The following is a 25,397-nucleotide window of genomic DNA, read 5'->3' as shown; positions in this document are numbered from 1 at the left end:
CTGATGTAAAGGTGTGGGCAGGGCTGTGTTTCTGGAGGCTGAGGTGGGGAGAATTTGCTTCCAGGTTCATTCAGATTGTTGGCTGAATTCAGTTCCATGCAGTTCCCATCTATCTTAAAGGCAGTAGAATCCTGGCCAGGCACATTGAACCCTTCCTGGACTTTTAATCTCTCACCTCCCCCTCTGCTTTTCTCTGTCTGATGCTTTTAAGGGCTCGTGTGATTCCATTGGGCCAACCTAGATAATCCAGGATAATCTCTGTATTTTTTTAAAAGATTTTATTTATTTATTCATGAGAGACACAGAGAGAGAGAGGCAGAGACACAGGCAGAGGGAGAAACAGGCTCCATGCAGGGAGCCCCACGTGGGACTCGATCCAGGGTCTCCGGGATCAGGCCTTGGGCTGAAGGCGGCGCTAAACCGCTGAGCCACCCAGCCTGCCCATAATCTCTGTATTTTAAGATCAACTGATGAGTGACCTAAATTACATGTTCAAAATCTCTCTTGAGGAGTAAAAGAAACAGATTCACAGTCCTACGGATCAGGAAGCGGAATCTTTTGGTGGAGGGTAGAAGTGGGGCATGATTCTGCTTGCTACAGTTCTAGAATTGGACCTTGGAAGCCGTCAATACCTAGCACAGAGTCCTGATGAACCACCATGCTTCCTGCTGGGTGACCAGGGCCAGTCCCAGCCCTGCCAGGCCTCCTCCCTCTCTGGAAAGTGTCAGTGAAGTTGGTTGGTATTGAGCCAGGGACCATCTACCCCGTTGGCCAAGGCTCATGTCAGAATTGGCCTCGAGTATTTTATACGCACTGCTATAATAAATGCATGATCAGCATTTCAAAAAATCAGAAACGGTCTCAGGAAAAATCTACATTTTTGCTTTCTCTGGAAAGTTCATCAGTTCTGGCAAACCTGAGTTCCAGGCCAAGCTGGAAATGGGGACACTGGGGGAAGGGAGGAGGGTCTGCGCCCCTTCTCCAAAGGTGTCTGCCTTAGGAGGCTCCACTAGGACGCGGAGGGAAATTCACCGGGGCCTCGCCACGGCCAGCCACTGAATGTGTATGTATTAACCCATTTAATTCTAAATCGACTATTTTATTGGTGCTTCCGCGGCCGGGGCTCTAAGCCAGGGTGGCCTCCCAACCCGTCGGCGGCCCGCCCCCGCCCCCGCCGGCTCCGCCCCCCGCCCCCCGCCCCCGCCCCGGCTCCGGAGCTCCGCGCCCGCCGCCGCCCGTCCTCCACCCTCGGGCCCCGCCGCCGGCCCCGCCGGGGTCACGGGAAGGGCCGAGCGCAGCGCCCCGCGCGGGCCTCCCGCCCAGGACAGAGTCCGCCGCGGCCCCGACGCCCGCGCATCCCGGCCCCCCGCGCCGCCGCCCAGATGCCCGGGGCCGGCCGAGCCGCGGGGGTGCGCCGCCTGCGCCCGCAGCGCCCCCAGGAGCCGCCCGCCCGCCAGGTAAGCGGGCGCGGCCGCCGGGCTCCGGCCCCGGGACCCCGCGCTAGGGCCGCGCGGGCTGCGGGGGCGCGGGGCGCGGGGCGCGGGGCGCAGGGACGAGAGCGCCCGCGCCCGCCGAGTCCGTCCTCCGGGCCGCGGGAGCCCTGGCGCGGGCCGCTCCGCTGGGAAGCGCGCAGGCGGCGGGAGCTCCCGGCATCCGCGCGCCGAGTCCGTAGGGCGGCTCCGGGTCCGCGCCGCCTCCCCGGCCGGGGGCCGAGCTGAACCCGCGCCCGAGCCCGCGTCGGGGCTCCCGTGCCAAGACAGCGCGCGCCCCTGCGCTTCCCGGGCGCGGGTGGCCCGTGCTCGCCGCACTGTGCTCCATGGCGGCAGAGAAACGTCCGAGGGTCCCCTTGCAGGAAACGCCCGGGAGGAGGCTGCAGGATGTGGGGCTGGGAGTTGCTGATGCAGCCCCGGCTCTTCTGATCCCCGCGGGACGAGGCCGAGGCCGCTGGGCTCAGCCCTGCACTTTGGAAGACGTGGAGCTTCCCAGCAAACCATTCCTGGGCTGTTTCCTCTCGCTGAATAAGAAAACTCAAGAGTGCAGAGGGAGCCAGAACTCCAGTCGTTGGAGCCCCAGCTCTGATCCAGAAAAATCCTAACTGTGAATTACAGGATGAGGGGGCCCATTACCTGGTGGAGCCTCTGGTGTGCCCTGCTGTAAGGTGGAGATGATAAGTCACATCCCCTTAGAGGAGTCTGAGGACCTGTCAGGCCCAGGGCACAGCGCCTGGCACACAGTGTAATGACAGCCAGGCTTCAGGCGGCTGGGAACGTTCATGTGTGCCTCATTTCCTTCGGGTTGTGCAAGCGTGTGGGAGGTGAAGGGTGCCTTACTCCCCTCTTCCTCTCCTTCTTGAGCTGGCTTCTTCAGCCCTGGCCTTTCTGGTATCGCTCCTGCCTCTTCTTGGAGGGCTCCCTGTAGCCTGCTGGCTCCTTGTGTAGGGTTGAAAAGCCCTGCCCGGTGCATTGGCCTCCCTCTTTGGCCTGCTGGTCTCTCAAAGAGGCCTGGCCACTTCCAACAGGCGAATTCTACTATGTCTCCTTAGGGGAGAGGAAAGCAGGTCATGGAGAGAGAGGAGGGGAAGGATTCTTGGTCTCCAGCTCTGACCCAACCCAGGCTGTGCTCTCTTCGTACTGCACAGCCACAGACCTGTGATCACCAGAGTGCTCCGTGACAAGAACATCTTTTTAGATTGAGATTGTCACTGTCCTCCTTCTGTGTAATGTTTCTTTGTCTAAATAAGAGAAGAATGTAAGAAACTAATAATAACTTGAGACCTCAAAAAATGCAAGAAGGGTTGAAAATAGCCCAGAGTCTTGATTAAGCCCTGGGTGAGGCTTTTGGCTTAATGCGCGCATGCAGGAATCACATACTTATGTCTCAACATCTTTCAAAGACTGCTCCCAGGGGGACAGGCATAAAAAGTGAGGAGCCTGGTACCAACTGGTAATTCTAGCAGAATCCCCCATTTTCTGAGATAACTGTGATGATTGAGTCATTGAGCCAAGCAAGGCTCTGACCTGAGACACTTGGTGGCTACCATGACATGGTTTGTTTGGGTCACTTAATAAAAAACTACCTAGTCATCTGAAATGCATATCCACCCTCTCCTTTCAAGCAGTTTTTTAGAACCTTTTTCTGCCTGGTGTTTCTTTGGGAAGATTCTAAGATGGCAATCCACTCCTTTGACCAACATTTTCAGCTTTGAAATTGAAATAATCCAATGCTAGTGATTCTCAGCCTTACTGTTCTTTAGAATTCCCTGGAGAGTTTTGAGAAATGTATCTGGGTTTGGGCCCTACCCCAGAGATTCTGATTTAATTGGTCTGAGTGTGGCCTGGGTAACAGTAACTTTAAAGCTACCAAGTATTGAAAGTGCAGCAGAGGCTGAGAGCCCATGTCCTGTATGCTGTTACTTTGTGATCTATATGTGATTACCTCTTGATATTTCTGTGCTTCTCTTTGAATGTTCTTATTCTTAAAACTTTTCATTCAAGTCTTAGATTACCTGTCTTCAGGCTCTTGGTCTCCTAGTGTTCCCTTATAGTGATTTGCAGAGAAGTTTTTTTGCAAGAGGAAAATGGAGTAACCAGGAAGGCTTGGGAGAGTATTAGTTAAATCAGGTAGTCAGGGACACCTCAGTGGCTGAGCATCTATCTGCCTTTGGCTCAGGTCGTGATTCCAAGGTTCTGGGATGGAGTCCTGATTTGGGCTCCTGGCGGGCAGCCTGCTTCTCCCTCTGCCTATGTCTCTGCCTCTCTCTGTCTTTAATTAATAAATAAATTTTAAAAATCAGGTGGTCATAAGCTGAAGTGCCCACAGGGGCCAGGGAGGGGCATAAAACCAGTGGCCTAGGTGAGAATGACTCAGCTGGAGAGGAAAGTGGGGCTTGTGGTGACATAGAGGGCATGTCTTTTGCCTGAAGAAGATCTTGGTTATCCACCTCCAGGTGGTTATAGCTACAGGGGCTATCAGAGATTGCAAAAATGGCCACAGACTCTTCCCATGCTGGCTACAACCTCATTTGCAATGAGCCTTTGCAATTCCTTACATCAGGAGATGGAGTCAATTTCTCTAGCCCTTGAGACCCCGACCATGAGACTTACTTTGGTCAGTGGGATGTTAGCCAATGTGACACAAGCAGAGACATGAAAAATACTCGAGCATTGGTGCTTACTCTCCTGATGCTTCTTGGAACCCTTTGACCACCAGCATCTGGAAGAGCCCTGGCTAGCCCGTTGCATGGTACACATGGCCAAGACATGTGAGTGCGGCTGTCCTAGGCCATCTCCTCCAGATGACCACACAGATCAGTTACGTTGGCCTAGACCAGAAGGACTGCTTGGCTGACTCACAGAATTTGAAAAAATAATGAGTGTTTATTCAGGTGACCTGAATATCAGGGTGGGTAGCAAAAGCGTATTGAAACAGAACTCAGCATTGCCAGATGTTATGACCTTTCAAAGAGAAACCAGAAGTTTCACATTTTTGTGTAAGCTCCAGTTTTTTAAAAAATTTGTATTAGTAGCCAGCATCCATAAAGCACTCTCAGGGCCAAACAAAACACATCTTTAGGCTGCCCTTGGCCTGCAGGTTGTTGGTCTCTCTGCACAGAGGGACATGAGGTGTTCATACTAACAGCTAACTGCCACCTGTTCTCTCACTGTCTCACCATGGCTGCTATGCCCCAGCTTACCCTCAGCAGCTAGCTGTTTTTTTTTTTTTTTTTTTTTTTTTTATGTGAAATGCCCACAGTATACTTTATAACTCCAGCTTCTTTTGGCAGTCTTTCCTTTTGGATTTGGAAGCTGCTGGTATTGCCAGTCTTCACGGAGGAAGTGAGATTTGATGTGGGCCCCCAATGAAGGAAAGTTCTAGAAAGGGTACTCCAGGTTTTAGGTGAGCAAGAGATCAGGCATGGAAGTGGGGTTGGCAGTGGGACAGTGGACAATGCATGCACTAGTTTTGGCTGGAGAAGAGGCTACGGAGGGAAATAAGGGAGACAAAGTTGGAGAGAGGGGAGATCGTGGAGTCCCTCAATGCCAAGCCAGGAGTTTTACATTTGATTCTTCAGGCACTCCTGGCAAAGAGAAGTCACTAGAAGCTTTTGAATGGAGGTTGCGTGGGAAAGCAGGGATCAGCTCCATTCCAGGCATCAGTGTGCCCATAACCAGTGGGGGGAAGGAAGGGAGGCAGGATGACACGGACTGAAGATATACTGTTAGAGGGAAAAACTGAGATGGGAGAGAATATTCCTTAACATTTATGGTAACTTCTTTTTACCTTAGCTTATGGTTAGTTAGGTTAATTTTCTTATATATTGAAACAAAACACACTGGCTTTTTTTCAAAGCCATTCTAGCCACAACTTTGTCAAGGTTCTTGTCTGACTTAAAGGTGTCTGGAGCTTCCCATTGTTTGTTCCTACACTGGGGGCTTTGGGGAGGAACTTCCTAGCTCACTACTAAGGCTTCTGGAAATGATCATTCCCTCCCCTGCTGTGCTTAAGGAATTCTAAGTTATTCACCTTTCCTCAGAATGAAGTTTCCCAGGATTGAGCAGGTTGGAGGAGAAAAACCCAAAAATCTTAAATACATTTTCCAATCTTGGGGAGAGGAAAGAAAATGTCACAGCTAGAAGAGGAGAGAAGGAAAATCCAGAGAAGTCAGTTATTGCCCTAGTGCCATGAGAATACAAAGCATACAAGAAGCTGGGCAGCCCGGGTGGCTCAGCGGTTTAGCGTGATCCTGGAAATCCGGGATCGAGTCCCATGTTGGGCTCCCTGCATGGAGCCTGCTTCTCTCTCTGCCTGTGTCTCTGCCTCTCTTTCTTTCTCTCTCTCTCTCTGATGAATAAATAAATAAAATATTTAAAAAACAAAAAACAAGGCAGCCCGGGTGGCTCAGCGGTTTAGCGCTGCCTTCAGCCCAGGACGTGATCCTGGAGACCTGGGATCGAGTCCCACATCAGGCTCCCTGCATGGGGCCTGCTTCCTCCTCTGCCTATGTCTCTGCCTCTGTGTGTGTGTGTGTGTGTGTGTGTGTGTGTGTGTCTCATGAATAAATAAATAAAATCTTTAAAAAAATAAAAAACAAAAAACAAAGCATACAAGAAGCAGTGAGACCAGTGATTTTGCATCTTACCTGCATGTTGGGAACTTCACTGATTCATCCTGGGTCTCACTTCTTGAGGTTCTGATGCAGTTGGTCTGGGCAACGGGATCTTTTGGAACAAAGCTTTGGAGGTGGTGGTATGTGCTGTGGGAGTTCAGAACTGCTACTCAGGCAGGCATTGGTGCCTCCTCAGGGCCACGGCAACTATTTCGAGGTGCAAAGCCATCTATAAGCTACATCTGGGGGAATACTGCTTTTCAGTCTTTGCTTGTTTTCATGGTAAGACACAGTTCGCATGGAAACTTGAAGTATGCAGTTTTGAAACAGCATGTCTAACACAAGCCACATTCTTGAGTTGGATGAAAATGATTTGTTTTATGGGAAGATCCAAATGGCCTTAGTACTAGTGAGAAAGCTCATTACAGTAAGTTTGCTTGTTGAGAGAACTTCTTCCCATGCAAAGAGGGGCAGGCACCTTAGAAGTTGCAAACAAATAGGATGGAGAGAGGGAAGAAAGTAGAAGCAGAAGACAGAGCAGATGAGATTTTAAAAGAGGTGTCAAAAATGCAATAGCTAAGAATGGGAAAGCTTGGAAACATTGCAAAGGTATTGCTGTGGTTGAAAATATCAGCATATTTGAACGTAACAGGCATGAGTTCAGATGGCGAGGAGGGAGTTGGAAGAGGTGCCATGGTGCTTATATCATTCAGTATGGGGAGCCTGGTGATGTCTGAGGTGATGTCCTAACCCCCAGGGTATGGCTCGCCGAGGAATTGCTGGTGAGCATTTTAAAAAATTAGTGTGCGTTCATTAAAAAAAAAAAAGCTCTTGTTGATACTAGCCATTTTCTACCTAAAACAGATTTCTAAGTATATCCTGGCGAACTCTAGAGTTCCTCAGTGTTTGGGATATTCAATGGAAAAATACTTGGTATTAATAGATTGCCTACTGAAATATTTTTTAAATATGTAAAAGAAAAATGTGTGACAAGTGTTTAACACATTTATATGGTGCCTCTTAGTTTTTAAAGATTTTATTTATTTATTTATTTATTTATTTATTTATTTATAGCACAATCGAGGAGGAGGGGCAGAGGGAGAGGGGGAATCTCAAGCAGACTCTGCACTGAGTGTGGAGCCCAATGAGGGGCTCCATCCCATGATCCTGAGACCGTGACCTGAGCCAAACTCAAGAGTCAGATGCTTAAACAAATGAGTCACCCAGGTGCCCTAGTGCTTCTTAGTTTTTAATAATCTGCCTTTAAGGATTGTTATACCAGCTCTGAGATGGCATAAAACTCAAGAGGTGATGGGTTCGTTCTTATAACAGTTAATTCATCTTTGAGATTGTTGCTCCACATCTATTTTTAATCAAAATGTTTATTTTTCTTTTTTGGCCAATTTTTAACAGTTTTATTGAACTATAATTGATATAAACTACACTTATTTAAAGTGTGCAGTTTGATGAGTCTTGGTATATGAATAAACTTGTGATATTAATACCACACTCAAGGTAATGGACATATCTGTCACACCTACAAATTTCCTCATGGCTGTTTCCAGCCCATCCCTTTTCCCATCCCCTTCTCCCTGTCCCCAGGCAACTTATCTGGTTTCTGCCACTATAGATTAGTTTGCATATACTAGGGTTTTATTTACTCATATATAGTAGGTATTTTTGGTGGGGGACAGGAGTTAGCTTCTTTCACTCAGCAAAATTATTTTGAGATTCATCCATTTGGTTGTGTTTATCAGTAATTCATTCCCTTTTATTGCTGAGTAAGCTTTCATAGTACACATACACCACATTTGTTTATCCATACACCTCTTTGTGGACATTTGCTTCTGGTTTTTGACTACTAAGCTGCTATGAACATTTGTTTACGATTTTGGAATGATGTTCTAACATAAGCCACATTTTTGGATTGGATGTAAAGTCTTCGTATAGACCTATGCTTTCTTTCTCTCTCTTTGGTAAATACTTGGGAACTGGAATGGCCAAGAAGCCACCAAACTGTTTTCCAAAGTAAATGCACCATTGTCCAATCCTACCAACAACGTGTAAGAGTTCTAGTTGCTTCACAACCTTGGCAACACTTGGTGTGGTCAGTCTTTAGTTTTAGTCATTGTACTCAATATGAAGTGGTATCTCATTGTGGTTTAAATATGTATTTCCCTAATGACTAATGATATTGAGCATCTTTTCATGTGCTTATTTGCCATGTAAACATATATCTTTAGTGAAAGATCTGTTAAAAGACATATCTTAGTAATTAACTGATGTTTGTGATTTTTAATGCAATATAATTTACTTTTTTTAAAGTGTTGCAATATGAAATAAATTTAGGAAATGCAGTTCTACTGTGTCTACAAGTATGTATTTTTTATTTTAAATTTTAAAAATGATTTTATTTATTTATTTATGGGAGACACAGAGAGAAAGAGGCTTAGACATAGACAGATGGAGAAGCAGGCTCTCTGTGGGGAACCCGATGTGGAACTTGATCCCCCGGGATCATGACCTGAGCCAAAGGTCGATGCTCAACCACTGAGCCACCCAGGTGCCCCTACAAATATGTATTTTTATATATTTGTATAAAGTTTCGAATCCTTTGACCTGTCTGCATACTAGATGTGTTTGCAAAATTGACTTGCTTGAGCAGCGATGGATTTCGATTCCAACTCAGACAGGAAGATGGTCTATGTTTTGAGGAGGTAACTCCGGTAATTGAATAGATAATCAGATTGTTTCTCTCCTGAAGTACATAGGATGGTCTAAATAGCTAGTCTGCGTGTGTGTGTGTGGTTTTTTAAATCTTATTTATACAGAATCAGAAGTGTGAGTCATCACAAATGGGGCTCAACTGTACTGGTCATGAGGAGATGTAAAGTCAGATCTCAAGATGCTCCTTTGGCTGATTGATTATAAATCATTTTCAACTCTATGAATGTTGGTGAGAAGCAAGAAAACATGATGCTCATGTACCATTTAGAGTTATATCAAAGCTGTAACTTTGGGGGGAACAATTTGGTAGTATCTATCAAAATAAAAAATGCAAATACCTTTCATTCATAAGTTCAACTCAATCCCACAAAAACATTCATATGGCATAAAGATATGCATGTGTGTAATATGTATTTTTAAATATTCAATGTAATTGTGTTCAAAATAGAAAAAAAGAAGGAGCCACTGCTACAAAGGAACAAGCATTTGTTAAAAAAGAATGGGGTAGGTGTATATGTACTGTCATGAAAAAAAAATGTCCAGACTATATTGTATCATACAAAGACAATTTTATTATTTTTAAATTATGTGTATGTATAGAGTGGGGTCATACCTTAAGAAGAAGTTAGCTTCAAAACTCATCAAGCAAGGCAATAATGCATGTGTCAAAATTACCCTTGAAAAACAGTCTAATCAGGCAGCCCTGGTGGCTCAGTGGTTTAGTGCCGCCTGCAGCCCGGGGTGTGATCCTGGAGACCCGGGATGGAGTCCCACGTCGGGCTCCCTGCATGAAGCCTGCTTCTCCCTCTTTCTGTGTCTCTGCCTCTCTCTGTGTGTGTGTCTCTATGAATAAAAAAAAAACAAAAACAAAAAAACTCTAATCACCCATCAAGTACTCTAAATATAACTTTGTGTTTCTATATATGGGTGTGTGTAGCTCTATATATGTTTGTATGAATATACCATTTAAGCACATGTATACTATTTGGTGCTTTCTTGTTTTCATTTCTTCCTTCTCTGAGAGCCTATGTTTGAATTCAAGAACGGTAAGCATGCCTGTGTCCAGCCTCACTGCAGGGTTCCAGTGCTTGATTACCTCTGGCAAGAGTGGGATGGGAGGGAGATGGGGGTCGAGTTTCTTTTTGTACTTACGTATGAAAAAGAGAAGTGTCCTTTCCTATTCTGACTAATATTCTCTCCTTACTTTCTCCCACGGAGGACGAGGACCTTCTCTTAGCAGCTGCCTATGTTTCTGATGCCCAGTACAACAGAAATGTTCCATTTGAAACATCTCCTCGGGCCATCAGGTAATTAAAGTGTTAAACTGTCACATAGAGCAAACTGTCCTTTACTACTTGAAGTGAAACCCAAAGCAAACTGTCCTTTACTTCTTGAAGTGAAACCTAAACAGAAGACAGAAGAGGTTGTCTACACAAACATTTTGAGAGGTCTCTAGGGTATGGCACATAGATTTGGATAGAATCCTAAAATTTAATGTTTGTTTTTTTAAGTTATAAGAGCATGGTACCTCACACACAGAAAAGCATTCAATAAATACATGAAATACAGATAAATGAGTAAATGAGAACATCCAGAACAGGAGATAGGACATCCAAAGTAAAACACATATCATCTTTTCCTCTTAGACATGGTTTGTCCTCTTCGAGCCATCTAAATGAAAAGCTTTATTCTTTTTTTTTTTTTCTGTTCCCTTGGGACATAATCCATACATTTGTTCTTTTCATAAGAATTGCACCTTTTCTCTCTCACCCCTAAAGGTTGAACTAAGAGCAAAGATTTGGCTCAAAATAAAAGAAAACATTTCTTATCATCAGGGCTCAGCTCCAGTGCCTCCAAAAGCAATGAACGCTTCATTCCTGGAAGCTTCGAGCAGTTTGGGGGGACTGTCCCCCACCCCCAGGAAGAGAACTGTGTGACTTCGAGATCTCTCTGAGTCTATCATGTTGAGATGGGATGATGCACATTTTAAAACTGGTTAGGCTACCATGCCGCATAATGATAGGTCACTTTAACTGAGGGTTTGCTCTGTACTGGTCACTGTTCAAAGTCCTCTAAAAGTATTCTCTTATTATTGTCACAATCACCATAAGGAAGGTACTAATCCTAGCTTGAAACTGTTAAGAGACTGTGCTATGAGAGATGATAATATGTTGATTTTTTTCTGTTAGTGTTTTGTAATGTGCTCAATGCAGCACTGTCCCTTGCTCCCTAGAATTTAAAGGAAATGTGGCCAGAGCCATAGTTTGTATTTTATCTACCAAGTCTTCGTGGGAAGTTTGAATGCTGTTCAATTCCTGCTCCTTGATTATAAACATCTTTATTCTTTTCGTCTTCAGACTTTACTATTTTTATAACCACTGGACAATGCAAGTAGCCATCTACTTCTTTATTTGTGTAGACCTTTCTCTTGCCCTGTTTGAAGAACCTGCGCTGTTTCCACTGCCTTTCTTGGTAAGCATTAAGACCAAAATGGCTACCCAGACTTTGCCATTGCTGAGCTGGGTCCCATTCCTCTTCATCCCCCCTTCCCGCCCCGATTCCAATAAATATGAACATGGTTTTATTTTTATTGCTGGGGATTGGAATAATTCTCCCTACCCATTGAGCTGATGCTTCAGTCATAGGGCATTTTCAAAGGAGTAGAAGTTAAATTGGATAGACACATGATATTTTCTATTTTTAAAAATTTTTATTTAAGTTTTTTAAAAAGGGGGAGGTGGAGCAGCAGGCAGACGGAGAAGGAGAAGCAGACTCCCCGCTGAGCAGGGAGCCCAGCATGGGGCTCGATCCCAGGACTCTGGGATCATGACCTGAGCTGAAGGCAAACACTTAACCCACTGAACTACCCAGGGGCCCCAGACAAATTATATTTTCAAAACATATCTATTAAGTGGCAAGTAGATAATGTCATGATATGGTGGAATATGCAACTTCTTGTGCTTGTCACATTTCCAGCTTTTTCCATAGTCCTAAATCACTAGAGTATTTATTGGTGGTTAGTAGCTGATCACATATGATTTTGAGTAATACATCAAATTAACCAACTATTCTAAATCAGTCTAAGTGATAAATTGATGATCTACTCATGTTAATTCCCGACTTGGTGCTGTCCTGCCTCTGAGAGTAGTTATAACATAGACAGAAGGACTTGTAAAGTCCTTCTGACAGAATATTTACTGTCTGGTCCTTTAACAGATAAAGTTCATTGACATCTAGCCCTAAAGAGTAGGCTTTTATTGCCTCCCATGATTCTGTGGGTAACTGGGCCTAAGTGGGCAGATTTTCTGTTCGTGTGTTATTAGCTGGGGTGGTGGATAACTGGAAGCTCTGTTGATTGCAGGCAGCTGACAGGTGCTGCTGGCCATCAGCTGGGAGTTTGCCTGGGTAGAGTGGTGGCCCAGAGTGACCTGCTCTCTTTTGCACAGCTGCTGCATGTGGCTTAGGCTTCTCTTGGATGGGGGGAATCCAAGAAGGAGCATCGTGGTCTACAAGCACTCTGAGCTCAGGCAGCCCAAAGCTGTGCGTAACCACTAACAAACAGAAGGGTGAGGCCTCGGCAAGAGAGGCAAGGGGCTGAGAAGACAACCCCAGGGAAGGCTCATTGAGTCCAGAGCGGGCCTTGCTAGGGAAGGACTAACTGGGTCTGCATCACACTTACTGATGTTCTTGTTGGCTAAAGCCTCTCAGATACTGGAGTCCTGAGTCACCACGGGAGGACCATCACCCAGAGGGCTGAAAACTGGAAGCATGGTTCATGCAGGGCCACCAAAGTGATGGTGTAACCCACTTCCGTATGATTAAGATGCCACAATTGATGGAATCTCTGAATAGAAAACTTGTAGCCCAGTGACTATCAAACACAGAGTTGGACAAAGTGGAGCTGTAGTGGCCCAGAGTCTGCCCCTTTCTTCCTGTCCCTTAGGGAATCCATTCCTCCAGCCCTCACCCCAGACCTTTCTGTCTTCCCAGTCTCTGCCAGATTGCCCTTTCCCTATCTCTTCCTGCTGTGCCACCCTCCTCTCCCCGTGATGGAGATAAGTGCCCTGGCTAGGGAGGACTTACTGCCTCAAGGCAATCACAAGACAGCATGTGCTGCGGTTACAGGCTGCCCATCTGGCTGGCTGTAGGGATTTTGGAGCTGGTGTCCCGTAACCTATGGAGGAGACAGTGAGGACTTGACACTGGGGCTCAATGGCCTCTGTTGTTTGCTCTAACCAACCACACACAGGCAGAGGGCAGCAGTGGCAGAGATGGCTAAGAATGACCCATATTTCAAATCCCATCTTTGGGGAGTACTCTAGTATTAGAAAAGTTGAATGTCTAGATGCCTACTCTAAATATGAGCATGGGGATTGGAGAGCACAGAACATGGCTGTTTCTATCGTCCCTGGCCTCCTTTTTCTGGGGAAATGCTTTCTGAGTCCCTTGCCTACTGATTAAGCCCCTCCCAGGAAGCCCTGCCTGTTGGGTCATGGGATTCATGGCTCAAAGGCAGGTTTCCTTTTAAGAGGAAGAAACCATCCCAACCAGCAAAGAATTTGGCTGCAACCATCAGTGGGATTAAGGGACACGGCTGATTCTCAGAGGGTGGCATCAAGGTGGCTGGGGTCTGGGGCAGTTACAAGAGAGCTAAAGCTGAAACTCCCCATGGCTGGGGGCTGTGTTTCTTCTCCGTTTTCTGCATGCAGGCTACCTCAATAGCAGAAGTGCTCTGTCTGACTGCGTTCTTTGGGAGACTTGTACATTTTGCAAAAGTCACTCCCCAGATGGTTTTCTGGAAGGATACGAAAAACATCTGCATCATGGTAACCATAGTGGTGAGTGATCATTATAGTGCCCTGAAGAGTTTGTGATCAAAGGCAGAAACTATGAAGAGAAGAGGTGGAGTAGATTTGACTTGGTTAAAGCAACAGTGACAGACTTTGGCACAGCAAACACCACTAGCACAAGTACAAGTGAACCCCAACTGTGAAGCAAATAAGGCAAAATATGACAGTGTGAATGCTGTAATTGAAGGTAGCAAGAGCACTTCCAAATTGAAGGGGGGAAAAAAAAGAAACTCCAATAATGCTGAAAATAGAGGAAGGCATCTTGTAGAAGAAAAAGTAAATAATGGTAAATATGAAAAAGATGTATAATTTCATTACTTAAGAAAAATATATTAAGACAGCAATTAAAACACCATGTGTTTGTCTATGAAGTGGTGTGAGCAAAACTGCGAGAAAAAAGAACCTCTTACACTCTACTGAAGGGACGAATAAGCTATCTTTCTGGAAGGCTCTTCTGCAGTTCCTTTCAGAAGCCTTCAATGTGTATTCCATTCCTGGGAATTTATCTTTAGGAAAGGAGGATGTGATCAAAGATATAGCCACAAGAGTGGTCATGGCTGAACTGTTCATAATACCGAAAAATTGGAAACAACTCCATTTCCTGACAGATACATGTTAAAGAAAAGGTGACACATCCACTCAGCCCTTTAAAATAGTGCTGAAGTAACATCCTGTGTCTGTTCCCAAGGGGAGGTGCTTATCATTCATTAGGTCAAAAGAACAAGTTACAATAGAGCTGAATCTCATCTTGGTTAAGAAGAAAAAGGAGAGAAGGTGTACAACATTCACAGGGCAATCTGGGAGGATATACGTTAGGCAGTTATGCCCAGAGGGGCTGTACGTAATCCCCAGGGAGGCCCCTTCGGTGATTAGATAAAGGTACTTGAGAGTTAGCATATGGCAAAGCAGCCAGCCTGCCTGAACCATGGTTCTTTCCAATTAACCCCTGGCTCAGCCTGCAGGCCTCTAAGCCATCTGTTCTCAGAGCTTCCACAAACACTGATAGGTAGGGGTCCCCATGCTGTAGCTGTTACCCATTTCGCCTCCGAGTTTCTTTTGTCTGTGGCCAACTGCTTGCTAGCAGTTTCTACATCTGCATGTCAACACAAACCTAGTGGGATGAGACCCACTGTCGTTGACTCCAGCGCTCCCCTAGCTGTTTGTGCCTTAGGTCCTGACACCCAGTTCCTAGTCCTCTTAGTCAAGATTCCCTTTTCTTTCTTGCATCTGGCCTCCCCAGAGACTCTCGCAACGCCTCTTGCCCCGTGTCCATCCTCCCTGCTTGGACTATTGCAGTAGTCTCTGATGTGGCCACACATTGTCTCTTTGTTGCATGCCATTCTGTTCCCACAATGTGGTCCAGGCCCTGGCCACCCCTTTTGGGAACTGCCACGGTCACCTCAACCTCAGTTCCCTGGCTGATAATCCATTTGAGATACCGCAGCTGGATTAATTCTCCAGAAGCACATCTTCGATCATTTCCCTCTCACACTCAAAAATGTCTGTGAGCTCCAACAGACAATTCAGTGCCTCCAATCCTGCAAATTTGTTCACAGAGGCCTCTTCACTCTAGCCAGCCTGAGTCGCCTGCCACCCTACGCACGTACCATTCACCCCTCCTCAGGCTGCGGTGGCTCTTGTGCCTGAAATACCCACGGTCTCTTCTCACCTTGCTCTGAACATTTGTTTTGATCTCCCTTCATGCATCTGCTGAGCCCTCAGAATATATAGACTATCTATCTGTGCTTTTCTTATTTTTAGAAATATTTATTAAAATATTTGTGGCACGCTCAGTCTGGGAGGGGTACCTGTGACCACAGGCTTGGGTTTGGTCTACAATGCCATCCATGCTGCCCGATGCAGAATGGCAGAAGATGGAGAGGGGAAGTGGGAGAAGGAGGTTATTTTTGGAAGAAAGAGCAATCCAAAAAATCCTGAATATATAAGATAGAGGCAGATGCTCCTGCTAATCTCCTCCCAAAAGAGGGTTTTCTTTCACAACCTCATCTGCTGCTTGGCCCCCTCCTAGGCCAGGGTCTGATGTAACTCTGTATCTCTTAAAATGCTTAAGATACAATGGGCACATAGCCCAATGCTTAAGATACTGTGGGCACATAGGCACTCTAAAAATTTAAGTCAGATCACGGTGCTTCCCTGCTTTGAATCTTCCAATGCCTTCCATCTCACATTGTAGAAAAGCCAAAGTCCTTGTCACAGCCCAGGCTCTCTCGTCCTCTCGTGTCTTCCACCCACCCCTTCCCACACCCTCCGTGCACAGTGGGGCTGCTTCAGGCTGCTGAGTGCACCCTCAGCCCTTTGCCACACCCGGGTGTTCTCCAGAGCACAGACTACCACCTGCTGCAGAGCATATTTATCATTGGGACTGTTCTTTCTTACTGGAATGAGTGCTCGTGAGGGCAAGCACTGCTCACTAAGCTCTTTGCTCTCTCTCCAGAACTAGAAGGACACCCTACACTAAGACACACTCTGTAAATGCACGGATGGAGTCAATCGAATGAGAATGCACTCTTGCCCTGTCTGGGTTTGTCCATCATCTGTTCCCTGGCATCTCACTCCTTTGCCTTTGATGCCTTCATTTGAAAGACTTCCAGGATTCTCCTGGTCCTGGGAATAAGACTTACCCTTTTAGCCTGGCCCTCAAAGCCACCTGCCACTAATCCTCATCACTTCCTGCTTCATCTGACCGCACCCCACAGGGCCCTCTGCTTCCCAGACACACCAGGACTGTTCCTCCCTGAGAGTCCCTTTACTATGTCTTATTGCTGTAGCTCTTGACTTATTTGAGTTTTATACTTTTCAAACTATCTTTGCTTTAAGATTGCATCAAGGAGTGCCTACCCATGTAGCCTTCTCTAACACCATAATGTTTGGTGATTGCCTGTCCCAAGGGAGCAGGAGCCTGTCCCCGCTCCCCTGGGACAGGCACACTGGGTTCCCTCTGGTCGGTGCCCAGCACAGCTAGCCTCCTCCTATGTCTGCGTCCTGTCTCTCACCCTGTGTTGGATCTTACTGGGGCCTCTGTGCCTTGCTCAACAAACACTTTGATGGTGGTAGATTATTATTTTTTACTTACATTTTCCTAGAACACACTAGGTTCTTCTTTTGCCCTGTTCTCAGGTGATCACAAACCCAGGCAATAAGGATCAGTAAGGGTTTTCTGTGTTCTGGATTTTCCTACCTCTGTTGCTAGGCAACACAACCTCTCTTTCATATGTCAAATTGAAGAAAAGTTAGTTAATTAGGATGTAGTGTGGAAGCATGTAACAGTGCAGATAACTGCATGGGCTCTGATGTCAGACTCCATGGGTTCCACTGTCAGTTCTGCCCCTTCCTAGCTATGTGGCCAGGGCCACATGCTCACCCTCTCTGCGCCTCAGGGGTCTCTATCCAGGGATAGTGCCCACCTCAGAGGTGTGGTAAGGATAACAGAGAATAATTATGGGAGGTGCTTTTTATACTCCATGGCACATAATAAATACACAAATGACAGCAATTATTAATCTTCTATTACAAAATTAGAATTATACTCTTTATGAAACTTGCATTAGTGACCTTCCTTCTGGGTCAGCAAACGCGCATCCACACTGTCACTTCCTGTGTGTGTCCTCTAGCAGTGTGACACTGACGGTTTTGTCCTGTGTCTCTTACAGCTGACCTTAATCGATTTGATTATCTATGGTTCCCTGGAAGCCGTTAGTATCCACAGCATCCGGTGGTCCAGGGCCCTAAGGCCAGTCTTCCTAATTAACTTCCCTGAAAGCCGTCAGGTAAGGATATACCTTAAGGATATGCAAGGGTTTGTTTTTGTTTCTGCAGAAAATTAGCTGATTTCTTGTACCTGAAATTAAATTTCATCTCCACAGATCCGAAGAACTTTCAGAAGCATCCGGAACACTCTGCCCGATATCCTCTACGTCTTCCTCTTGTTTATGTTCAGCGTGCTAATCTTCTCCCTTATGGCCTTGAAGCTTTTTGGGGTTAGGTGAGCACACTGCTTTGGAAGTTTCTGCCTGTGAATTCTCTCCTGTGTGGGTTCAGCCTGATGGTGGCAGAGTTTGTCACAGGAGTCTTCCTCATTCAGACCCTCCAGGAGTGCTCTTGAAAGGGGAAAAATGCATCAGAAACCACAACTTTATTTATGTGTGTGTGTGAGTTCCTCACTCTGTGTTTTTGGTTCCTCCTTAGGAGTCTTAAAACAGTGGAAGGCTTGCCCTACTTCACAGATATCCTGGAGATAGCGTTTGAACTCTACGTGCTGGTCACTACTGCGAATAGCCCCGATGTCATGTACGTCCATCCCAGCTCACGTTCATGGACATTTGCTACCAGGACAGACTTCACTTAGTTAAAGACGGCTGTCTGCTAACACCAGCAGGCCTGAGAAAGGCGAAATAGTGATTTTTCTATGTATTCATATTCATTATAAAAATTTTCAAGGAATGTGAAATGTTTACACTAATGATAGCCTACCTACCCTCTTTATTTAAAACTGAATTTAGGGGATTAAAAAAAAAAACCTGAAAGCAACAGAAAACATTTCTTGAGACTCAAATATTTGAGCCCACTTTCTATTCCGGGCCTTTTTTAGTCTTTTTTTTTTTTTTAATGTATTTTTCCTTTTTTTTTTTTAATTTTTATTTATTTATGATAGTCACAGAGAGATAGAGAGAGAGGCAGAGACACAGGCAGAGGGAGAAGCAGGCTCCATGCACCGGGAGCCTGACGTGGGATTCGATCCCGGGTCTCCAGGATCGCGCCCTGGGCCAAAGGCAGGCGCCAAACCGCTGCGCCTTTTTTAGTCTTAAATTTAAGTAGTAAGACATCTGTATGAAAGAGTCATGGCTTGACCTCCTAAGCATTGGTGTGCTTCTCTGGTTAAAGGAAGCGAGAAAGAAATGTAAAGATTCACAGTTGTTGCCTTCCTCCCCAAAATGCCAATTTCTCCACACAGGCGGACTTTACTTAGGAGGAAAACATTATGTGGGGTTGTTTTTTTTCTTTTTCTTTCCCTAATGTCCTTTGTATTATGGATTAGCCCTGTTTGTGGAAGTGAAATTATTAAACAGCACTACGGAACTCTAACCGCAAATGTCAGTCCCAAATCATGCTGTACTGCTCTTTGGGACAGGTGCAGGTTTTCTGTCATCTAGTTCTTTTTTTTTTTTTTTTAAGATTTTATTTATTCATGAAAGACATAGAGAGAGAGGCAGAGACATAGGCAGAGGGAAAATTAGTTTCCTTGCGGGGAGCCCGATGCAGGACTTGATCCCAGGATCCTGGAATCACGTCCTGAACCAAAGGCAGACACTCAACCACTGAGCCACCCAGGTATCCTTGTCATCTAGTTCTATGTGGGATCATCACGTTGTTCTGGGTTGTTGCTCACTCTTGAGCCTGGTTCAGACAAAACACAGGCAAGGTACAGTTCTGGCCAAGGGTTTTCTCTTGGATCTTTCCCTCAAACCCTGCCAGCAGTGCCCCCCCCCCCCCCATTTAAAATATGATTTCCATTAAAGGTGGAGTAAGCACACATCCTGATTTATGCCTCTCATCCTGGTGCTATTATTATGGTGCCCCTTTCCTTCTCACTGTCCTAGAGTGGCTAGAAAATTATTGGGCCCCCCAGCAGAGCACCCTGGTGTCCCTGAAGAGCCTTGAGTAGAAGCCCAAGCCACACTGCTTTGAGAGTTCTGGGCAAGTCTGTGTCCTTTCTAGGCTTCAGTTTTCTCATTGTGAAGGGAGGGAATGGGATCAGGGAATCTCCAGAGTCCTAGATGCCAACTCTATAAGGCACTAAGAAATTCAGAAGGCAAGTTCTGAGTCAGCTAGTTAGCGTTAGGGCTGGTGATGGGTCTGTGGCCCCATTGGATAGCGGATAATGATGCAGCATATACAGGGCAGTGAGAGTGAGAGAAGGTTTTGCTATGCCTTGTGCATGTGGATTGTCCGTCCAGGATGGCACCTGAGGCCAGCCTTTTATGTGCTGGGGACCTAAGCTGTGAAAAACCATGCAATATCATTCTTTCCTTCTAGGATGCCTGCCTATAACTTCAGTCGGTGGTACTCTCTGTACTTCATCACCTACATCATCATCAATACCTACATCTTCATGTCCGTCTTTCTGGCTGTGGTCTACAACAATTACAGGAAGCACTTAAAGGTACCATATATGAGTGAAAGGGCGGGTGGGGGTCGGGGGACTGGGCATCTGGGCTGGGTCCACAGGCGGGGAGGCTGGCAAATGCATGTGGTCAATATTTGAAAGTGTCCTTTTTCATTTTGCTTTGGCCAATCTGAAGACTTATTCGGTGTCTTGCTCTATTCTGCTAGGTGGGTCAGCTCTTTACCAGTCTAGTCATGGGTCTAACAGTGAGTCTGGACATTGTGGGCAGTGACAGGGCTCTTGCTTTACTCCTTGCTCTTAAGGCATGAAGTTGCTCATGGCTCCTTGAAATGTTTTTCCTAAGAATGGGGGTTGGGATATTCTGCAAGCTCCCAACTCCTTTTCCCCTCTCCAGCAGAAGCAGAAACTTCTTAAAGCCAACAGTTCCTGCCCTGGTACCTGCCTGTTTGATTTATGTCTGGAGAATTCCTGGAGGTGTTGGGTGGGCAGAAGCTTCTGAGTACTCGGAGTGGAGTATGTTTTATTTCCAGCCCAGAATCCACCAGGATACCTCAGCCATGTCACCCCTGCACACCTCTCTCCTTGGTTGTTTTTTCATATTGCAAGACTAGCTGCACAGATAGGCTTTTCGTCAAAAAATGATTTTCCTTAAGGGAAGACTTTGCCTTTTGGCTCATGATCCTTTTCATTCTGTCCTGAGTTTTTCATTGCATAGGGCTGCTGCCACCAGAGAACAAGAAGAAAGTCAGGGAGAACTTCAATAGTTTGCGGCTAAGGAGAAACAGATGGTAGGGCTGAGCCTGAGATTTGGCCCAATTGGCCTTTGAAGATGTCTGACCTGTCTGGGCCCTGATGAGTCTATGCACTGTGGGGCCTTGGGCTACCCCTGCCTCAGACACCAGGCCTCCAGGGACCTTCCTATCCCGACTTCCTCCCTCTGGGTGGAAAGAGGCTGTCACAGAGGCTGTGTGCCTCTCCTCTTTGCCGCTGCTGGACAGAAGTGTTGCTCTAGCCCCCACCCCCACCCCCAACCCCAAGGAAACGTTTCTTTGGGTAATCCTCTGCAACAGGGATCCATCAGCAAATGTCTTAAATGTGCTTTAGGTGCCCAGCACCATTCAAAGCTCTGAGAAGTCAAAGACGATTAAGACACAGCCCACACCCTTTAAAAAGTCACAGTCTAGCCACATAATCAATTAAGTGAAGATGTTATTGGGTAACAGCCTTACAGTGAGCAGTAGGAGTGGGCATCAGGTGGCTGACATAACCTGAGGAGGGCCACCCAGCCTATTCTCTCTTCGGGAAGATTCCCGAAGCTCCGGCCAGATGGCAGCTCTAGGCAGGCCAGCTGTTCTTCCTGCCCTGGACCTCTTCCTTCCGGACCACTTCTAGCCTGGTTTCACTTCCCCCACTTTTCTCCTCCCCCTCTTGTCTTTCTTGACTGACTTAATGGCAGCTCTATCTTCTCCCTTTCTGGGTTCTCCCTGTGTCTCAGCAGCACACCCGATTTCCTTCCTTTCTGGAATCTCCCTTCCTCCTGGGCAGAGTGGAGTTGGGATCAGTCTGCCTCCTGCTGCTCTGTTTCTCACCACACAGATTATCCTTCACAGACTCCCTCATTTCAACTTGGTAAGATGAGTTTTGTTTATGCAGATGGGTTAGCTATGCATACCTGCAGCCGGGGAGGGATTGTATACCTTGCTTCATAGACCCATTGGTGCCTTCTCTTTGGCTTGTCAAATACCCTGAAACATTTAGGGGAAAGAAACAAGGCTTTCTTGGATCTTTCTCTTTCAAAAACCCACAATCCTATTTTTTAAAAAACCCACAATTCTGTTTTTTAAAGAATGAGATTCTCAAACTGGCATACCTGAAACGTCGCAAAATGATAGAGGCTTTCAACATTCTGAAAGTCAAGGTGGGCACAGAGTTTGTGGTGACAGAGGCCCAGTGGAAGCGGCTGGCCAAGATCGTGATGCCACACATCAGCAGTCCCCACCTGGAGCTCCTTTTGAGGATCTCCGACGAGGGACAGAAGGGGCACGTGGGTAAGAAGCCTTGGCCTCTGACATTCCTCTGCTGTATGTTCAAAAATGGGTGACTCCTGAGGGTGATTCATAAAACAACAGTATATTATTTTTTAAGTTTGCAAATAAAAATGTATGCTGGTGCTCCCTGCTGGCAGCAATTCAGTGGAACTTGGGTCTTCACGCCGTGTTCCGACAGGGCTGTCCCCATACGAGTTGTCAATGTGTAAGGAACCATCCCAAAGCTCTTACCTTGTCACAGTCGTTCCACTGCTGATCCTGCCTTAAGGAAATCATCTAAAATAGAAGAGAGCTGTGGAAATGAACATCTATATCGCATTCAATATTTGAAAGCAAAAAGTTGAAAGTAACCTGAAATTCAGGTGTTAGTGGTGGGTAGCTATTATGAATGGCACTTCATATCTGTGGCATGTTTAGCATGTGTGAGCCATTGCCATGAGTGTTTTCAGCACATGGTGTATATGTGATCACTGAGGTGGGATTTTTGTCATCCTCATTTATCAGTATGGAAACTGAGACTGAAAGAGGTTAAGTGATTTGCTCAAGGCCACGCAGCTGCAAAGTGGTCGAGGCTCTCTGATTCTCAGACCTGTGCTTTGTGTTAAACCGCCCCAGATTCTGATAGTCACATAATGGGAAATCTTGGTGACATTAAGAATGACTGTAAAGATGATATGTCAATATGGAAAGATGTGAAGTGACTAAAATACATCCCAAATTGTAGCATGACCTTGCTTCATCCGTTTCCAGAAGAATCTAGATGGGAACAGACCCCAGGGGAGTGGTAGGTTCTACAGGATGTAAATTTACCTGAGACAAGGACTCTCAAACTAGTCCTGCAGAGCCATAGGCCTAATGAGGACTCCATGCACGTGGGAGAAAGAGATGACAGCTGGTCTCTGGAACCTATGTAAAAAAAAAAAAAAAAAAAGAACAAAGAGAAATGTACAGTAAGGCACTGGTCAGTGGGTGGTGCTCACATCTTCCAGTGTGAATTTGGGATCTGGGATAGAAGACCACCTTTGCCCTCTTGAATTAGCAGGATTTGACAAGCACCTTCCGTTGAGCCCTGAACCGTGTCCACCCTGCTCAACATAATGGCTCTGAGTGTCTGGTCGGGAGCCAGGCTGGTGACCCCTGTTAAGGACTGGTGGTGGTTGCCTATGCCATTGAGCATGTCAAGGTTAGGGTTCTGCCGGTGGTGGGGAAGGGCAGCTGGTGCCCTGGGCAACCCCTGAACGTGGTGCTTCCTGAGTTGTGTGTAGTGAAGCTTCTTAATTTCTCACCTGTCATATAGACTGTCCCTTTGGTAAAATACAGCAAAAATTAAATACTCAGAAAAATGAAATTAAAAAGTGTAAAACCCAAGTCCCATCTTTTCATTATTAGAATCAGTGAACATGATCCTGGCAATTGTTTGACAAGTTTTTATATTCAGCACTTATCCCACAAAGGGTGGGGAACACAAGAACAGAACCAGGGACCACTATTTGAAGACCACTGCTCTAGTACTTAGAGGAGAGGGTGGCACTTGAGTCTCCTTGGATGTCCCACTTCAAGAACCAGGGTACTGTGGCTGGTCACTCTAGTCCGGTGTTCCCAAACTTCAGCCCCTCTGTTTTTGAGAATTCCCCTTTGGTGATTTTTTAGTACCTCTGTTGCTTCTAGACAATTGGGACTCTGAAGGTGTTGGTGAATCTTTAGGGCTTTATGAGCTTTCTTTGCAGTTCCTTCTGTAAAGTTAATTCCTAGATTAGTAGCAAAAGGTCAGATGTTCTAAACCTAGAGATGGGAACTTTTAGGAGTCTTTGTCATGCATGAGAAGGCCCATATACTTGGGTATCTCCGGCTCATCTAGAAAAGATATACATAGTCCCCAGGAAATACTCATACGAATGTTTTTTGGTTGATGGGGTCCATCTAACTTTTGATAGTCATCTCTCAAGTGGGAGGATGAACAGCTTTTTTGTCTTGTCAGCTTCTTCCATGTTCTGGGCTGTAAGTAGGGTAGCTCTTAAACAAACTGTTCGGTTGTATAGGATAAATATGGAGCATACCAAACACATCCAAGTTCTCCTGACACCCCTACTTGTTTGGATGTATCACTCCATGAATTACATGAGCAAGAGGAAGGAGGAGCTTTTTAATGCTACCCCACAACTTCCTGGAGAGTGCCAATGACGATCTGGATACCAGACACCACCACCACCACCTGCCCGTCTGTAGAGGTTCTTTTCTGAATGTGGGTTGTGATCTTGTACAGGGTGAGATCCGTAAGTGTTACCGAAGGAGGCTGGTCAGTGACAAAAGGGAGCAGAGGAACCTGACAATGAGGCATGGCTCAAACCCGCTGTGCTATAGAATGTTTTCATGCTGGCCAAGAACAATCATAGCAAGGGAAATGTGTGGACCAGCTGACATTATATCTCCTCCAAAAGTGAGAAGCTTCGTGTCTTTACAGTGGTCCACAGTCATCCAAGAGATAATGAAAGTCAGTATAAGTGTTGCAGACTTGTGAGAAATAAGAGAATCTCCGTGGGCAAGGGCTGCAAATCCAGATCCCTGAGCAGAAGACAGAGATGGCAAGGACCAGCCTTCTGTGCCTCACATGAAGAGCATGATGAACCTGTTCTGAATTTCATCTATTAACTAAAATATACGTTATCATAGACACATACACAGATAGTCATACCAATGAATATGCTTAAATGCCAGTGTGATTAAAGCTTGAAAACTTTAGTTTTTATAGCATAATGTGAGACAATTGTTGCATAATATGTTAATTTGAGTGCCCTGAAGAACAAATCTATTTATACATAGGGACATGACATTTTAACTTCTTTGAAAGTCTTAGGTAAATCCAGGTTGTTGACTATTTATCTCAACATTCATTCATGCAATGCCCCCAACTCAATTAGTAATTTTAGGAAATACGCTTTAAAAACCATATTGCTGACACTAAGGATTTGTCAGAGAAGAAAACTCTGCTTGCTGTTACCACACGGTTGAAGTGGACAACTCTACAGGACCTTGTGATTTATAATATTGTGTAAGATTTACACAAGATGATTGATGAAGATCTAACTTTTTAAACCACAACAGTTTAAATCATGCCACGTGGTTCTAGCCGATGTTTAGGTTTATTGATGCTTAAATGTTAGTTGAGATCATGACACCGATTGACCTACAAAGGTGAAGGGTGTGAGTAGTTCCAGCCATTTTAACCTCTTTGGAGAAAAAAAATTATATATGAACTAAAATACCATATTTATAGTTTGTATTTACATTGGAAAAATCAGGAAAAAGACATGAAGCCACATTTTAAACCCTAAATCATAGAACAATGTACTAGTTTTTCTTTACAGGGAGCATTAAATCAATTTGGTTTAAAATTTTAAATTATTTTAATTTGTTTAATGAATTAAGTTTGTAACATTTTAATCTTCATCACAAGTCTTTAGATTTCAACTTTTTAAACCAGATCTTTAAAATGTGTCTTTTTACCAATAAAATTAATGAAC

At 45.5% G+C, this 25,397-nt stretch overlaps 1 protein-coding gene across 1 annotated transcript in view; it reads left to right on the top strand.

Moving 5' to 3' along the window:
• The first annotated feature begins 1,253 nt into the window (after positions 1–1,253).
• The window catches only part of LOC112916850 (two pore channel protein 2-like), a 41,629-nt gene continuing 17,485 nt past the window's right edge, over positions 1,254–25,397 (top strand). Inside the window, exons 1-9 of the mRNA XM_072767162.1 lie at positions 1,254–1,457; positions 10,052–10,140; positions 11,191–11,305; positions 13,543–13,671; positions 17,355–17,471; positions 17,568–17,686; positions 17,890–17,991; positions 19,738–19,864; positions 21,675–21,876. Coding sequence (XP_072623263.1) covers positions 1,383–1,457; positions 10,052–10,140; positions 11,191–11,305; positions 13,543–13,671; positions 17,355–17,471; positions 17,568–17,686; positions 17,890–17,991; positions 19,738–19,864; positions 21,675–21,876 — 1,075 coding nt within the window. The 5' untranslated portion in view covers positions 1,254–1,382. The remainder of the gene's footprint in view (positions 1,458–10,051; positions 10,141–11,190; positions 11,306–13,542; positions 13,672–17,354; positions 17,472–17,567; positions 17,687–17,889; positions 17,992–19,737; positions 19,865–21,674; positions 21,877–25,397) is intronic.

This window comes from Vulpes vulpes, chromosome 8 (assembly GCF_048418805.1).
Source record: "Vulpes vulpes isolate BD-2025 chromosome 8, VulVul3, whole genome shotgun sequence".
In the NCBI taxonomy this organism is placed as follows: Eukaryota; Metazoa; Chordata; class Mammalia; order Carnivora; family Canidae; genus Vulpes; species Vulpes vulpes.
The sequence above is the reverse complement of the archived record's forward strand: the minus strand, read 5'-3'. Positions and strand labels throughout refer to the sequence as shown.